At 35.2% G+C, this 18,084-nt stretch overlaps 3 protein-coding genes across 6 annotated transcripts; 1 reads left to right on the forward strand and 2 right to left on the reverse strand.

Annotated features, from left to right (window-relative positions):
• The first annotated feature begins 581 nt into the window (after positions 1-581).
• On the forward strand, positions 582-11,564 carry LOC113501693 (tyrosine-protein kinase Shark). Of its 4 annotated transcripts, none has more exons than XM_026882886.1 (14): positions 582-912; positions 1,457-1,553; positions 1,639-1,715; positions 1,885-2,093; positions 4,315-4,513; positions 5,387-5,527; positions 6,452-6,557; positions 7,025-7,254; positions 7,467-7,607; positions 7,861-8,200; positions 8,546-8,793; positions 9,432-9,631; positions 9,896-10,121; positions 10,338-11,564. In XM_026882886.1, exons 1-14 carry the CDS (start codon positions 877-879, stop codon positions 10,539-10,541), a joined length of 2,454 nt encoding a protein of 817 aa, XP_026738687.1. In that variant the 5' UTR covers positions 582-876; the 3' UTR covers positions 10,542-11,564. The 4 variants fall into 4 exon arrangements, with proteins under 4 accessions (XP_026738687.1, XP_026738689.1, XP_026738688.1 ...); XM_026882888.1 differs by lacking the exon at positions 582-912 and adding an exon at positions 950-1,237; XM_026882887.1 differs by lacking the exon at positions 582-912 and adding an exon at positions 1,258-1,331.
• Positions 11,565-12,179: 615 nt separating this feature from the next.
• On the reverse strand, positions 12,180-14,243 carry LOC113501694 (leucine-rich repeat transmembrane neuronal protein 4). The gene is made up of 3 exons (XM_026882891.1): positions 13,849-14,243; positions 13,134-13,373; positions 12,180-13,050 (listed from the first exon to the last, which is right to left on the reverse strand). The coding sequence occupies exons 1-3, from the start codon at positions 14,065-14,067 to the stop codon at positions 12,253-12,255; spliced, it is 1,257 nt and encodes a 418-aa protein (XP_026738692.1). The 5' UTR covers positions 14,068-14,243; the 3' UTR covers positions 12,180-12,252.
• An 85-nt stretch (positions 14,244-14,328) lies between these two features.
• LOC113501695 lies at positions 14,329-17,800 on the reverse strand. The gene is made up of 6 exons (XM_026882892.1): positions 17,482-17,800; positions 16,746-16,931; positions 16,116-16,245; positions 15,417-15,574; positions 14,893-14,997; positions 14,329-14,785 (listed from the first exon to the last, which is right to left on the reverse strand). The coding sequence occupies exons 1-6, from the start codon at positions 17,530-17,532 to the stop codon at positions 14,630-14,632; spliced, it is 786 nt and encodes a 261-aa protein (XP_026738693.1). The 5' UTR covers positions 17,533-17,800; the 3' UTR covers positions 14,329-14,629.
• Between the last annotated feature and the right edge of the window lie 284 nt (positions 17,801-18,084).

An 18,084-nucleotide genomic window follows, 5' to 3' on the forward strand; every position in this document is an offset into this window, starting at 1 on the left:
CAAACTGGATGACTAGCTAGTGCCTTGTTAGATTTAACTCAGCTTCGATTCAATTCACAGATAGCATCTTATATTTGCAGATCATGTGACTCATCGGCATTTTATCGCGATGCAACTCAGCAGATACATGGTCGTCTTATTGGGATTATTGTGTCTACCCAATAGGTGCATACGTACAAAACAACATGTCAAAGAAACACATGATAAAAAGTTTGTTTACCCACGGAAGGGCAATCTACCTACACTTACATGATGTAAAACCATCAAAGCCTAATTAAATTGCTCTATTCATGCATTTACTTATAATCACGACTTAATAATCTACCTATACACGCTTAAGCTCTACAAAACGAAAGCTCATACACTTCCTTAAGTAACTGTAGATGACAAAAACCAAAACAAGTATTTATTTAACACATCGATAGCGCAAAAAGGAGATAAATATTTTACAACGAATTAACATACCCATTAAAGGATTCAACTAGTAAATAAGACGAATGTACCTCGTGTGTCTATATCTACGAAGGTAATTTATGACTTTATTTACAAATTACAATAATGAAGCAGTGTTGTGGGGGAATGCGTACTACATAAAGCATTGTAGAACTGAGTACATTGGTGATTCATTTCTCGGAATTGACCTTGCTATGAGTCATTCGCTGGAAGGCAGAGTCGGGGATACCGCGCCTGTCTGCCGGCTGCTTGCTAGACGCACTCCGCTCACTGAGCTGCGCTTTTTACGGAATAATTTGTGTTAACATAATAATAAGTTAAATTAGTGATAAATATGTGTATTTACAAGAAACGAAGAAGATTTAATTAAAAATTCTTCAAACGAATATTTGTAAATATTTTGTGTTTCTGTAGTTGGATATCATGATAACAACCATGACGTCATTCATACTTTTGAAGGTAAGAAATTTATTTATCTCATATAATAGATCTTGTGTAAAATAGTGTAAAATTAAATACGACTAATAATGAGGATGAATCATTCTAAAAATTCTTATCAGTTTCATATTTGACCATTGTAGTTTGTCTGACGTTTACAATAATATACGTTTAAATAGTAAACTTTAGTGTTGTATTGTTTTCTCTTTCTAACAACTGACAACAATCGGGTTTCGGAAAGAGAACGAAACATCGCTGTTCAGACATTTTTAAATAGTGCACTTGCCTCAATGTGATTTGTGCTGTGTAAGAAAGAAATAGAGAGAAATATGGCGATTGTCGAACAGTTTGTAAAAGTTTATGTCGAAACGTACAGTAGTGTATTATTTTGACTAAATTATGAATTGACTATTTCATAATTTAATTAGGATACAATTTTGGTACTTTAACTAAATTGATAGAACGTGTATACAATTATTAGTTCACATTGCTTGAGAAATGTTCAAGAAAAGTTTTGTTTCGTCTGTGAAAATACTTGTTGAACAAGTTTAAATTAACTTTTCAGACTAACTCTTTTTTGTTGAGAATGAACAGAGAAGATAATGTCAACTGGTTTCATGGGAAAATATCACGAGACACTGCTGAGAAACTTTTAAAAGAAGGTTTGTTGTAAACATTAATGAATGTTGTTATTGTTAATAAAATGTTTTATGTTTTGATTAATTTAAGAAATGTTGACTCTTGCAGAAGGAGAGGATGGTGTGTTCTTGGTACGTGAGAGCAACACTTCCCCTGGAGACTATGTTCTTTCAGTTTTGCATCAGGTTAGTTCAAAAAGTTTATAAATTAACCTCTAAAACTTAAACTTTATTGTCACAACAAAAATCAATTTAAAAACAACACTATATATTTCAACAAATCATTGCAAATTTTGCCTATTTACCATGTAAAACACAGAATTCATTGACATATTAACCGCATACTGTGTTCCAGGGTGAAGTAGTTCATTATCAGATTCGAAGGCACGGTGAGGATGCCTTCTTCTCGATTGAAGAGCACACAACAGTGCATGGACTGGACACGCTCATCCAGCATTACCGAGGAGATTCTAACGGACTGGTTACCAGGCTCTCTGTTGTATGTAAAGGACAACCGCCACCACATGAATCTCGCACTCAAGGGACAACCAATCTATTGCACCGGTAAGTGTCTATTATAAAGAACAAGTTCTTCATGATTTGTTTGTATGATTTAAAGTCAGTGTCTCCCACGTCCTTGTAACACACACAAACACACTGCTCCTTGTTTATCCCATGAAATTTTTTTAATTTTTTTTTTTACATCACCAATGCTATTACTTGTTTAATTTAAAGTCTCTGATAAAAGGCTAATTTATAATCTTATAATATTGCTAAGGATTTATCTGCTAGCAGCCGCCCAAATATCTCCAAAATATTTCAGCAAACAAATATGTTTCTTTTTTAAAATTTGGTATGTTTTTATTGATGTCATTTTATGAATCTATGTAAAAAACTGGTTTGTTGCATTTTAATGGAATGAAATATTATTTTGAGGTCATTATAAACTTATTTTATACAACGTAGACGGTGTAGAGGTAGAATATGTAATTTATTTATTTCTAGTATCCTTATTCTGATATTATAGTGCTTAACTTTTTCAGGAAATTAGCTATGTATAATAACATCCTCCATAAATAAAATTGGAACTGTTAATTTGCCATCCCAAAACAACTGGGACCAATATATTTTGTAGTTCTTATATGATGCATGAATCCAATAAGAATACCAACTTTACAAAACTGATGTATACAAACAACTAAAATAGAAGCAATAATTGATGGGAACATGCAATGGCAATTAGAGATGATATCTAGTTGAAGAAGGAAGTTCTATTAAGAGGAGGGCCATCTGAATTGCCCTTAATTTATCCCTTTTATTACTTAACAGAATGAAACTGAGTTTTTTTTTACCGTCTTAAAAAGTAAATCTTGAGGTTGTCTACATGATTTCTGTTTTGTTTTTTTTTAGTTTTTACCTTGTTAGAGATTTGACGTTCATCTTGTAAATTAACTTTGTGACATCGAGTTGGGCATTAATTTAATTTGTAGATAAAAACAACTACCATAAGTTATAATAAATAATTTATTATACCACTGCAAAAATACATTTAACATTTTGTCATTTATTGAGCTTCATCTTTCGTTGAACTTCAACAAAAGTATCAATGAGTAGTTACCTACCACGGAGAAGTTATTGCATCTTTACTGAGTAAAAGAGAGAGATCTTAAAATCAAAATTAAATTGAATAAAACATCACCCATTCAAGGGGTTATTGCTCTTACATTTAGTAAAATTGCACTTTATAGTGCATGTAATTTAATTTAATACAAGTGCTGACAAGATTATTGACAGTTTCCTGTTTGAGCATTGTTCAATATGTTTATTCAATAAATATGAAGAGAAGGACAGAGCTAGTTACATTATACAGGCTGCACGATAATGCCTACAACATGCTGCTATGTGTGTATCATCAAAATTCTTTGCATGTTTTATGACAAGATGAGTTTGCAATGTACTCTGATTGGAATACCAAATGTGGTCCAAAATAATTGAGTCAACAGAGCACATGGCACACTTTTGTAATCACATTCCTTTGAAGTTTTTGTTAGGTATTTATAGGAATGTTTTTTTTTATTCATAAGTGTTTTTTCGATGATCTAAAGTAGTACTTTTAAAATTAACACGACTTTATCACTAAATGCAGGAATTTCTGGATTGATTGTTACAACAGCAAAATTATAAAAATACTGTATATATCTTATATTCATAAAATATCTTAAATATATCTTTGTATTTAAGTTCTCTGTGGTATAATCTGACCCCTATTCAGATACTTTACTTTACTTAAAAACTTGGAATAATTATAGTATTAATTAACAGCAATTTCAGTAGTATGAAGCTGCTATTAGTCATACCTAGGGAATGTTTGATGGTATATGATTATTACGATGACAACTATTCGTTTCAGATACATCTGTGTTTGGCAATGATGACTCATTATTTACACTAATGATTCATTGTCGCGCACATTGTTCCTTATTGATATTTAAATTTTTCTTGCAAGCTGTTATCGATTACATTGTCTTAATTGTTGCCATTAGCTATGCAAATGGATGTAAATTAGATTATTGTTTGGCACAGGCTTCGATTGACGAGTGTAAAAGACACACATTGTAATAAAAGAAATCTTTTTTAATTAGATATCAAAGAAAAGTGTTTTATAATGGCCTGTATAAGTGGTTTTCTAGAACTAATATGTGTAAAGTTCAGGTATTTGGAACATAGAGATAGAAAAGCTGAGATTATATAACTTCCACTTATAAAATAAAACTATTATTTACAGGGCGACAGAAGCTGGAGATTTCAACATAGTGTCTCAGATGCTAGCATGTGGTTACCGGAGTCGTGATGCTAAGAACCAGGATGGACAGACGGCAGTCCACATTGCCGCTAGAGCCGGCCGTGACAATATACTTGCCAAGCTGATTGAGAGTGGAGCCACTGTTAATGTTCGAGACTCGTTTGGATATACGCCTTTACATGTAAGTTACTTTTCCTCTCTTTAAAGTGAGGCAGTCGATTTCAGTAGTTTTTCATGACACAGATTCAAAGCGTTCTCACCTCAAAGTTCCTCAAGACCTCAAAGTTAAGATTCAAAGCGTTCTTGTTCTGTGTTTAAATGCAGTTTCCAGTCAAAATTAAATCGCGTGAAAGCTGTTAAATTTGTGAAATGTTCAAAGTATCTTTATTTTAATGCCATAATACGTTAAACAATTCTAGTTCAGATTTTCCCCTCAGTCGATATTTTAAATTTGTGAAATAAAATAAACTCTTTAGCTGTGTTAAAACGTTGATCGACGATTTCTATTGCGTAGAATCAACAGATTGCTTGAATAGAATAAACCTATCTGTATTCCAATCAAGCAAGAACCCTGTCTCTCTATAGTCAGCCTTGTGCATAGTGTAAGGCATTTTATTTCTTTATTGTGTCGCAATAGACGCTCGGCATTCCGAAGTGAAAAATTGCAGTCAGCTTCGTAACGAGGTTGATTGCACTGTGTACGCGTTTGGTTGCGACACCCAAGTAAAAATGCTACTCCACTGTTTAGTTGGAAAGATCAATTATTTTTTGTTGTATATTGAGTTATGCCTACTGATTCAATATACGTATATATTTATAATGAACCGATGCTGCGACGGATGTATGTATCCTGTCTATACCTAAGTAAAACAATATTTTTTTAGTTTATCTATAATTCCATGCCCTGTTTTTTACAAATGACCTAATTCCCTTTGTATCTATTGTTGACATCCATACAACGTTTTTTTACAGTAAAATCGTAAAAAAAGTGTCGAAAAGGGCTCTAATTTTATTCAAGTCTTTGAATAAAACTGCATAACCTTTCCATCTACAGTACACGTGCCAGAACAATCTCCCGAGTACTACGGAGCTACTGATCACGAAGGGCAATGCCAACTACCAGATGAGGCACGCGCCCACAGGCAAGGTGCCGCTGCATGACGCCGCGCAGAGGGGACACATTGAATGCATAAAGGTACTTCTTTTCACTTCTCAGCACACTAGGGCACACAACTAAATAAAGTACGTCTTTCGACACCCACATAACGGAATTTAATCCTTGTGTCGCGGGGATTTACAAACGGGGTTCACATCACATGCACAAAGACACCCAGACTCAGGACAAGCATTCGTGGATCACACAAGGTGTCGCGCACAGTGGATTTTGCGTAGTGACCCCACTTGGCTATCCATGCAGCCCATTAAGATATTTTGACTAGTAAGCGTTAGTGACGATGCATAACAAAATAATGACCTTTCACTTGTCTTATTTCTCATGTTTTTGTCTAAGACTAATTGGCATTAATCGCCTTTTCTTTTACATGCAAAGATTTCAAGCCACAATTAAATGAAATAAATAACAAAAGTGAGCATTTATTCAGATGTCAGAAAGGAGCCTGTTAAATAATGCATAACAAATATCTGTCATTATAAAAAGTTTCCGTTGATAATATGATTCATTTTTATATGAAACACGTGCGATATGTTAATCATTTATATGCAAGTTAATAGCGTTTCATTAATAAAAGAGATATACAAAGGAAGTGTTTAAGCAGTAAAAAAATCAATATTATGAAAGTGGTTCTCGGCTGTTAGATCATTCCTAAGCCTAACTGATGTGCACAGTATTTCAGTGCGTAATTGAAATGATAATTAAATAAAACAATAGTTTTATAAAATAAAAGTCATGATACGAGTCATTGATCGTTTGGATGCGATGTTAAGCGTTAATTAAATAATAAATTGAAATCTAAATAACAACAAATAAATTATGGCGACAGGCAGACACTATAACATAAGTATAATATATGTATGTTTACGTCGGGTTAACCTCGTTCTGAATCTGTGTACATGTAACTTGATTCAACCTGTTCACTGATGATACCTATATTATTTGCAGGTTCTACTAAAACTGAAAGCGCCGGCACATGCAAGGACTCTGGCACACGATACTCCTGCTGACTTAGCGAAACATTACGGTCACACGGAATGCTATCAACTGCTGAGTAAGTTTTTAAAGTAAAATGATGCTTTGTTACTGTTTAAACAGTTGTTATATAGACGTATGCATTACCTACTTTAAGTCTTGGCTCTTTTGGTGTGCTAAGTAAAACTTTTAAAAGCAAATATACCTACAGTTCACTATTAATGTAATAATTTAATCAGTTACAATCGGCTTAACGAATTTTTAGCTTTTGTTGAACAATAACAACAACAAAAATTAATAAAGATAAACTGCTTTGATGTTAAGGATAGAGGCCTTATGACGTAACGATTTTGATTAATATACAATCGTGACGTAAGTACCATTCACTGCGATTCACGGGACAAAAACAAAAACACGAATACATTATTGTGCACTTAAGTCCAAGACGTACTCCGAAAAAAAAATGTCATCTTGCCCATTGTAAATGCCAATTCACACACTTCACCTCCACTGCTAGCTTTTTAATACTTTTTCTTTTGTTTCTAGAAAACTACCAGCCAGACCCTCCAAAGACATCGAAGAGCTTATGGTATCATGGCACATTAAATCGAGAGGAAGCTGTCAAAACGTTAGAGGAATACTGCAAGCACCACAAGATTGAGGGCAAAGCGTCGGACGGGATCTACCTCGTGCGCTACAGCGAGCGACACACCGGCGCATACGTACTCACCATGCTCAGCGAAAATACACCTTATAACTTTATCATTAGGAAAGAGGTAACTACAACTATTATCTGAAGTACTTTAAGTATAGCCCCACATGTAGACATTTTATAGAAGAATAAAGTTAGGAAAGTTGAAACATGAATGTGCATCAATAATTTTAACTACAAGAATGCTGTACAAAACTCAATCTTACTCCATTAAAATAAGGGTGTTATTGGCAGAAATAAGCATGAAGTATCTTATAACTTAAATTGCAATTTCAGAATAGCTGGCTGTTTATAGACGATGGGCCATACTTGGAATCTCTAGAGAGACTGATTGAGCACTACAGTACAGTGCCTGACGGTCTCCCTACTCGACTGACCACTGCTGTGCCGCCGAAACCTAAACCACCACTACCTGAAGTAAGTGCAAACATCTAAAAAGCTACTAAAGTAAAAAGTTTTATTAGTAGGATGTGCGGCTAAAGCGACTCTGTAATCAATCTGAACTATAAATTAAAGATCACAATGTTACTTTGAAAGTGATATGTAAACAGACATTTTCACTCTTTGTCTGGTCCGAAATACTATCTCTAAAAAAATAGTTAAATTGATCCTTTTCCTATTAGGAATACCCCACTAACAAGTAAAACATAACATTCTTTCCTTTTTCCAGTTTTCTACCATGCCACGCACCAAAAAGTTGGCATCAAGTCGGGCAACCGTAAACCAGTCTCTCTCGCTAGTCAAACACGACATCTTAAGCGATAAGCAACTCTCCGCGCAAACCTCACCGCCGTCAGCCACTATACAGAACAATAACATGTTCGAACTCCTTACAAGGAATCTCTCTTTCTCATCTGATTTCAACAACGACAGTCTGAACAACAACGATGAACCGACGGAAGATAATGATACGTATAAGGTGCCCGCGAATAACAGTGCAGTGGCCACGTTAGCTGAAAATTATAACGAAATATCTATTAACTCTGATGGCCAATTGTCTACACTGCAAGGTATGTAAATTTTAGCGATACATTGTAAAATATTGTTAATAAAATCAAAAAAATCTGCGTTCATTCTTATAAAAATGGATAAAAAAAAAACAATCGCTACTTTTCGATTATGATGGATAAATAAATGTACATTTCTCACATTAGTCAAAAAAACGTTAACACTTCTCGTAAAACTTCAAGCATCGTCGAAATTATAGTACTAACAGTAACAGCTCTCCCTACTGCACCCTGTTTAAAACATCAAACAAATAGCGACCGACAAAAATATCTAAAATCGCATGTATCCCTCAATTCATAAATGATACTTTAAATTATAGTTTTTTAAATTGTATTGTTTATGTACAGAATTCATCCCCATGAGCGACCTGACCCTGGGCGCGGTGCTGGGCGAGGGCGAGTTCGGGTCGGTGCTGCGCGCGACGCTGGCGGCGGGCGGCGGCGGCGCGGGAGGTGGCGGCGCGGGGCTGCCCGTGGCCGTCAAGACGCTGCACGTGCAGCACACCGACACCAACAAGGACGACTTCCTGGCCGAGGCCAAGCTCATGATGGCCGTCAGGCATCGCTGCATCGTCAGGCTCATCGGCGTCTCACTTGTAAGTCACAGGCTCAATTAGACCTTATTAAGAAGCGCTGTAGTGCTAAATCTGTCTGAATTTCAAATACTCAAGTAAATTTAATAAGTGAATAAAATAGTTAATATCAGAAAAAATTGTCGATTTCGATCTTGTAAACACGGTTATGAGTAAAGGAATTCAGGCTACAAAATGAATCTGCAGTCAATCAATCTTAGATATGCAGTAGCACAGTCATGCAGAGAACTGATTTGATTTGAAATACATCTTATCTATAACAAACTATCACATATTAACCTACCCCAATGACACAAATCTGTCTGATTATATTAAGTAGACAAGTAAAGCCTACATTGATGTAACAAACAAAAATATTTTATGATTGTTCAATATTGATACAAATAATTTTTCAAGAGATAGTAGGGTATTCTTCTGTACTAAAAGAATTAAATGTAAGATGAGGTTTGCACTAAGATATTCTATAATGTGATTTGTGGGCTGTGGCATATCTTCGTAATAGCACAAAGCACATTCAGATTTAAAACAAATGTTTTCTTATAAAATTATAGAATTACTTTTTAGTGTCTCTAATGTACCTAATAAACGAAGTTTTTAAAATGTTTCAACCTTATCTATAAAGTGCCTTTACTCCTGTCCAGGGCCCGCCTCTAGCGATGGTGCAGGAGCTGGTCCCGCTGGGGTCGCTGCTGGAGTTCCTGCTGCGCCACCCCGACAAGGCGTCGCCGGGCTACGAGCTGCGGCTGTGGGCCTGCCAGGTGGCCGCCGGCATGCGGTATCTGGAGAGGAGGCGCTTCGTACACAGGGACCTCGCCGCCAGGAACATCCTGCTGGCTAGCAGGTAGATACTACATATTCCCGCATACGTGTTAGCAACATATGCGTAAACATAGATAAATGTCAAGCATTGACTGCATTTTGCTTGTAATTTCCATTCTCTAGCACCTTTATTATCATTATGTTTAACATGTTATCTTATCTACTTTCTTGTTGCGCTTTGTTTACACTTGAATAACTTTAATGTAAATAAATCTTTGATGAATATATTTTGATGCCAAGCAGATCGTAATGAAATTACTTATGTTCCGAATGTTTTGTGTTCTAGACATCAAGCTAAGATCAGTGACTTCGGCCTGTCCCGCGCGTTGTCGACGGACAGTTCGTACTACCGCGCCAGTCAGGGCGGCAAGTGGCCCATCAAGTGGTACGCGCCCGAGTCCTACAACTACGGCACGTTCAGCCACGCGTCCGACGTCTGGAGCTACGGCGTCACGCTCTGGGAGATGTTCTCCTACGGCAAGCAGCCCTACGGCGACCTGAGGGGAATCGAGGTACATACTTCCTGACTTCTTCCTGATAAAATACTTATTAAACTTTCTCTCTCACTCACACGATTGACTTAGGCTACATATATAGCCTAGAACATTGAATTAGGCTACCTATTTTCCTTTAGTTTTACAAATACGTTCTACAGGTTTAATGAAAATACTCTTATTGTACTTAAGTTTTCTTGTTACAAGTGCTATAAATCAAATGTTTTTCATCAGGCAATACAAATAGTAGAAAGCGGTCAGCGTCTCGAACGACCAGAAGACTGTCCGGACGAGATATACCAAGTAATGCTGGACTGTTGGCGGTATAGCCCCGACTCCAGGCCGACCTTCAGCCAACTGGTGGACGTGTTCTCACAACACCCAGACTACGTAAACATAAGCCAACTGGCTCTCGAGAATGAAGATGCTAATATATAGACGTTAGTGTAGTTTGACTAAAGCTGGGTGTTTTAGAGATTTCGCTATAAAATCTTAAATTGCAGTTGTGGAATAAACTCTTATGAATAACTCGCATGTACTGCACGTCTCGTTTCTACAATTGCAATTCACTGCTTTAAGAGGTGACGGTGGTAGTGCCAGTTGGTTGATCAAAACAGCCAATCTATCGTTTCTATTGATTGACTTTCAGAAACCGAGAGATGATGTTTTCTATTTGTTTCGTTTGAACACTACTTTGGATGTGCCCTATTTAAATGTCGATATTTGCATTTGTCTATTGTCCTGAAATGATCGTCACAATTGGAGGATTTTGGGTGTATCGTAAAACGTTGGTAAAATCCAATGAATATGAACATGGTTTGTTTTTAACCTTCGAACAAACGTCAGTTCGAATTCACTTATGCTTGTCGCTTTGAAGTAAAACAAACTTTTAGTATTTAACATGAAAGCTTATTGTAGCTTACTAATTTGTTAATGTTGTATTTTAGCTTGTTCAATCTAAAATAGTTATCGATCAAAATCCAGATATCGATTTTTCTGTAAAGAGTAAAGTGTATGTATTAAGTATGTCATTGACATACATCTGACATGTTTATACCTCTCTACTATAATATTGTACACTTCTATATTCATAGGCATGCAATAACATGTATACAACGATATTAAATTAAATTCGAATCGGGTAGTGGAAATATTTAGGTGATAATCAGAATCGACATGCCATGATGTGCCTGATTACGTATTATTTAGACTTAGCCATAAGTATTGTAAATAGGGTAGTGTTAATTATGAATTGGTCTTTGTAATTTTTATGCCTCTTCTAGTTTATTGGAATAGCATTTTTTAGGGTAAAATCTCTTGCGTTTTGGAGTATGGTTAAGACGTACATTTCCAGTTCGTGTTCCTTTTATAGCCAAAATTAATGTATATAAAAACCTTACATATTATTTTTATATCTTTTTACTGTATTTAATAGAACTGTACATTCCAATGTCTCTGAAATATGACCTTTTATTTATAAATAGTTGGATTGATAACTGTTGTCTGTGTGATGCTGTTTTATCAGATATTCTTTGTAATTAATTCCGACTCATGTTATTTATACACTACTCTAACAACCACTTGGGCGCCTGGAATAGTTCAATATTTAATTTTACCAGTGATCATTTATTTGGGATCTACATGCCATGGTAATGCCATAGTTTATGAATATTAAATTGCCACGAGGTTGTGTTATATAATGTACAAAATTCTATAGTTACCCAAAATTTATATATTTTAATTTAGAGAATTTATATTAAATTCTATGAGTCTGACTTAGCATATTATATTAACTTTTATATTATGACAGATCATATAATTATGTTAATGAATCAAATGTGATAATGGTATTTATAAAATAAATAACAATTTTGTAAAAAAAAGCTTATTATTTTACACACTTAGACTAAAATGCGGTGGCCTTGACACAATAACATCAACGTTGAACTTATCACTCGATTCTTATCCTAATAGTCCAGTAAAAAAGTTTTGAGAATGTCTTATCTAGCAACACATGAATTTAGGAAAAAGGGAGAGTATTATCTTATGCACTCTACGTAATTTCGTTAACTACTAACTAAAATACATCTTAAATAATATATCACAACAGAGATACCCTATACTCTAGCACTGTGTTTAGTTCATCCACTCATATATTTATTCTGCAGTCGTTATATGGCGGAGGTGGCGTTTCACTGCGGTCTGGCAACCGTATCGCATCTACTTGCAAAGGAGCCTCTGTAACAATAGGCAGGCCATACGTGGGAAACGGTGGGCTCCGGTCAGGTAGTGACAACTCTCTTCGATACAAAGGTGGTGTTTCTAAATCCGGATTGACAATCGTACTCCATAGTAAATTAGTTCGCATATCTCCCTCTAGTCTCTGCATTCTTCGTCTTCGTTGCCTCCTGTTTTGCGGCCTATCGCACCTCAAGGCACCGCACGTACAAAACTTGTTCAGCCAAATGTATGTTCCCACTATTCCGAATGCTAAACCAATTTCCATACCTATTATAAAAGCCTGTAATGACGAAAATTCCTTGTCAAACTTCTCAAATGGTGTAAGCGGTCTTGGCGGCATTTCTGTAGCCGTTTCATTTTTCTCTGTAGTTATATTCCATACTTCGTTTAAATCAACTTGTACTTTTTCGATGGGTGGTGCTACGGCGATCATTTTCTCGGACATGTTTGGTCCTCTCTTGGTGCACTGCTTTTGATAAGTTATACCTCGGGAAGTAATCCAGTCTTCGAGGGCAGTAAATGCTGTATTGCATTGCCAATAATCGTTACGTAGTTCTATCCTTTCAAGCTTACGTAATGGAAGCAGAACCTCGGTGTTCAGAGTCACTACGTAATTTTCGCTCAAATCAAGTTTCCGTAAATTTGGTAGGCGGTTAAACAGGCGATTCGGTAAAGCTTTTATGCGGCAGTTGTTTAAATTCAATATCTGAAAAAGTAAAAAAGGGGTTGAGAATTACATTCATGGTGGAGAAAATAAATACAAATAATTTTGCTTAATAAAAAACTTACCTTCAAAGAGGCATGCATAATAAGCGGTTCATTTTTAATACTTTCAAAAACGTTGGATGATAAGTCGAGTGTTTCCAGTTGTGGTGTGTCCCAGAACAGATCCGAAGGTATGAACCTCAGACGGTTACTGCTCAAATCTAGATGCTTCAACTTGTCTAAGTCCGAAAAGGCGTGCAATCCAATCCAAAATATCGTATTGAATGATAAATCTAAGACTTCCAGCGAAGTGTAGCCGCTTTCCTGGAAACAGATAAGGCGGGAATTGTAATTATTAGTACTTATGTACTAAGAAAATTGTCTGACTAAATATATTTCTTGGCTTCCTGGTATTCAAGTAACAAAGAATATTCTTAGGTATTACGGTTAATTTCAAACAAAATAATACAGTTTAGATTAAAATAGCCTGTCTATGGAATCAGGTGAATGGTCAGCGGGTGGCGATATTGCAACATGTTATCACTGCACCAATCGAGATATACCATTGATATTGATAAGTATTGCAACAAAACTGTAACAAAGTAATTTCAATACCAGCTGACTCACCAAACAAACAAATCTATCATGGAAACTGTAAACAAAAACAGTCTTCTAATCAGCCAAAATAAGAGTAAACTGGCAAAACCCTTTGTTGTTATTATCTATACTAATTAAGGCTATTAAGTTTCTGGCACATTATTCGACCTACATAAACAAATTTAATAAAAACATGTTGTACCTTAAAACAAAAGTTGTCCAATTCGCTTATAGCGTTATGACTCAGGCTGTACACTTGAACCGCTTTCGACACTCCCACGTCGATGTTGATAATGTTTTGATCCACACACATAGCCCTGTTTAACCCATTGTCCATATCACAGTCACATTGCTTCGGGCACACTTCACCACGAACACACATACCACACAACACTAACATAAACAAATATAGAAACTCCATTTTCTCAAATATTTGACGTGACTAGAACAAAATATTCGCATTATTGTTTTAATATTTTATTTTAAATAAGACGCTTGCATCGAAGCAAGTAGAGTTTCATATTAAAAATGGAGCAATGATACACGATTGATAAAACAATCACTATCAGTTACGCAGATAAGATAACTACGTAGAGTGTAATCTTTCACTTTATAAACAGTGCCGTTCTCAAAACTGGTACAGGTCGAATGCAGTTTGTATGAGGAAAAATAAAAGACAACCTCTTTGTATAAAAGTTGTGTCTTATTGATAAAATACACGTCGTGATCTTAAATGAATTCAAGGTCACATACAATATACATTACTATGTATACTATACGGGAGGCTTACCGCCACGATTAAGTAATAATATTGCTGTTGTGGAAGCGTGACATCGTATAGTGGTGTCTTTGTCTACATCTGAAATAATATTACTTAAAGGGGTGCTCAAGTCAAGATAAATTTAACCTTCTTGAATTTAAGGTTTAAAATGGCATGTAATAATTTCTCACTATAAATAATTATAAAAGATAGGCGGCTGTCATTAACTAAATATATTGGAGTTTTCTCGAAGTGAAGTTCCATTCACCGGGTAGCACCGTTTCATGGTGTAATCGATTCCAATAATTGCATTTCTGATGTCGTGTACTGACGCACTGATATTTTCAAAAGTGCCAGCCAATCTGTCTATTGCTATAGCCTGCAAAGCAAGATTTTTATTTAATTATGTATACTTCTAATTGGCTAATGTGAATTTAAACGTCATCGATAATTTTCTTCAATTAGTCGAAGGAAAAATACACTTACTTGTACATGAGAGGCTTCTGCTACTCGTTCAAGGGCTTTTGATTGACTGAGTGACGCTTCAGCCATTTGCGTCAGGGCTGCGGACTGCTGACCCATTACTTGCACCTTAGAAAAAACAGGATAAATTATTTAAACAGACTTAAATTCAATAATCACTTCTTGCTTTTTAATTTTTGACTGCACAGCTGAGTGTTTGAGGTCGTCAAGCCAAACCTGCTGAGCGCGACGTGTTGCCTCGTTGACTCGATCCTCGCGTAGGACAGGAATTTGTGGGATCCACAAATGCTTGTCCTGAGTCTGGGTAGCTTTGTGCATGCGATTTGAATGTTTATGAAACCTACGCGACATTTTAAATAAGTTAACATTTTAATATTATTTATATCCAATAAAATGTTAAGTGTTAGGCAATTAAACGTCTTTCAAAGGAGTTGCATTTCATATGATGAATACCTTTGTTTATAGTTACACAGTTGTGAAGAAATCTCGTCCAGTTAACAGGTTATCGTTAAACGGGAAGTACGTACCAATTTATCCATCATATTCAATTGGCGCTCCTCAGCTTCTGAGGGGTAAAGTTTACTGCATTCCACTTGATATTCGTCTTCCTTTGCTTCTGAGTCTCCATACAATTCGGCGATATCGTCATCGCCATTACAGGGTTCCTCCTTGACTTTCTTTTTTTCTACAAGCAATTATCAATTACAATCTTAGAGAACAAATGTATGGAAGTGTAACAAGAAACTCTGCTTTGAAATTGCTTGCGGCTTGCGGACAGTCAGGCGTCAACCTAACATAGCTTGAACCGAAGCAAACTAGTAGCTCTGATACATTGGCTCGGTTATTGCTAGTTCAGTGTGCGAAGGACGTAAGGGGCAAGGGTGGACGGAGAAACGCATGCGCAGCAAGCTTAAGCGTAAGAGAGACGTAAATGGCGTACGCGCAGTTACGACGGACCGCTGGTTAGTTCCGATACGTGAGCCATTATTCAAAGGGAGCAATAGTCAAAAATTATTAAAAGCTATTCAAGTTCATAATTTTACGATTCAACTTCCGAGTTTTTAAATTTGCTACGACCTTAAAACATACATATATTTGCAAAATAGTGTCAAGTATTATGAACTTAAATAGTGATAACACAGTAGATGCTGAAAATATTACTTATTTTTACTAAATATAAGAGGTTATTTTAAAATTTAAATTGGAGTTTACCAGTATAGACTTACTAGGTGCAAGATTCTGCTCTTCACACATATCCAAGATCTCTTGCTCAAGAGGTGATAGCTTGCCCCTCAGTTTTCCTTGTTCAATTTGCTTTTGTTTAATTATAATACTTCGCCTTTTATCTGACCAAAACTACAATGATATTTATTTATTTATTTATTTATTTATTAACCAACTTAAAACTATCCTTACAGGCAATACCTAATTCGACAGTTAAGCACTCACAACTTATATCTATAACACATTACAAAAAAACAGTATGCTTAATTCTATTTAAATAATTATTTATACGTTAATTCTAAACATAAGTCATTATTATTATAAAGTATTTTAAGCATATTAAAAAAAAAAGTAACTTTTAAAGGATATTTTAGAGTATAATTTGACATTAATGCTTATTTTGATTTTGTATATAATAACTGTAAATTTGATAGCCACAAAAGAAAATATATTAAAATATGTAATGCTTGTCAATTACTGAACTGCAACTTACTTAGATATTTTTATTATGTCAAGCAAAAAAGGAAAATGTAGCTAGCAAGTAGAAATAAACAAACAAATTTTACCAACATTAGCAAGTTACATTATTGTAAGCATAACCAAATAATTAAGTTTTCTTGTGCCTGAATTACCTTAATCCAGCCTTTTGTAGTTTTACGAGCTCCTTCCATTGAGTTTACAATATCTGATAGTTCAGTCCATAGCTTTTTAAACTTAGCAGGTCCTAAGCCAACTCTTAACTTCCTATGGGCCAAGTCAGGATGTTTCACCATGAAGGATATGACCCTTCTCACCTGAGCTAAGGTAGGTCTTGAAACCTAAAAAGTAAAGAATCTCATTACATAGTTACTATTATTGCTACAAACGTAAAAGGTCCCAAAAAAGTGCATAAAGCTTTCTTCACCATATGGTATTGTTAAGATTCTATGCCTTTTACACAACACTATATACTCTATTGGTTTAAGTACTTAAAAAAGGGCTATAAGTCTGTTTCAAAATATAAAGTGACTGAAACTCATAATATTACTAAACCAAAAATGGCACCATAAATATAGCAGTAGTTTTTTTATTTAATATCAGTGAAAACAAAAATACAGACCAAGATTGTTTCTTTGTAAATAATGAATCAAATGGTAAACAGGTTCAAACAAGCACAAGAGCACTAGACAACTCTTTTAAATATTTCGAGATATATACACAATACAGTATGATTAGAACACGACAGTTGAACACGCAATCTCCGGTGAAGCTGTCAAGACCACTACTACAAGACTACTAGTCCATCAGACCAGTTAAATATTAATAACCAGTGCAATAAGCCTGTTTGTTTATATACAGCCCGTTAATATATATATCTGAGTTACTTACGCGGGTTGGGGGTTCTCGAACCTCAGCTTCATCTGACGTTATATCGGACATTTAGTATACAAAGTATATTTAAACAAATAACAATAAATACTATCCCTAGTCTTTTACAATGAAGTACAGCTTTTCAGTAGGGTACTTGACTATAAATATATACAACAGAGTTTTTCGAAATCACGATAGATCATATTGAAAATAAAATGACCGTTGATATTAAACAATTATAAACAAACAAGATAAACATCTGCCATGTGTAAACCGCTTGCAATATTTTCGAGTGTTTTGCTCGTTTCGCTTTATCTTAACTCAAATGTCAAAGTCAAACTGGAGTGGTGACTTTGACATTATTCATAAAGACAGTATTACCATGTTTTAAACTTTTACTTGTGCCATATTATGATCAAGCTTAACATTTTTTATTTTATTTTACTTGAGTATAAGTCAAAATAATTACAGAGATATATATATTAATTTAACTGCTGGTGCCTGCGTCTTCGTCTGCGTAGAATTCGAATTTCGTGTCGCTTATATTAGCGTAGCTAAAATTACTACGACATATCAGTTACTCGTGTAACTCTAATGGTTTTCAGCAAAAAAAGTGGACAA

This window comes from Trichoplusia ni, chromosome 16 (genome assembly GCF_003590095.1).
Source record: "Trichoplusia ni isolate ovarian cell line Hi5 chromosome 16, tn1, whole genome shotgun sequence".
Lineage (NCBI taxonomy): Eukaryota > Metazoa > Arthropoda > Insecta > Lepidoptera > Noctuidae > Trichoplusia > Trichoplusia ni.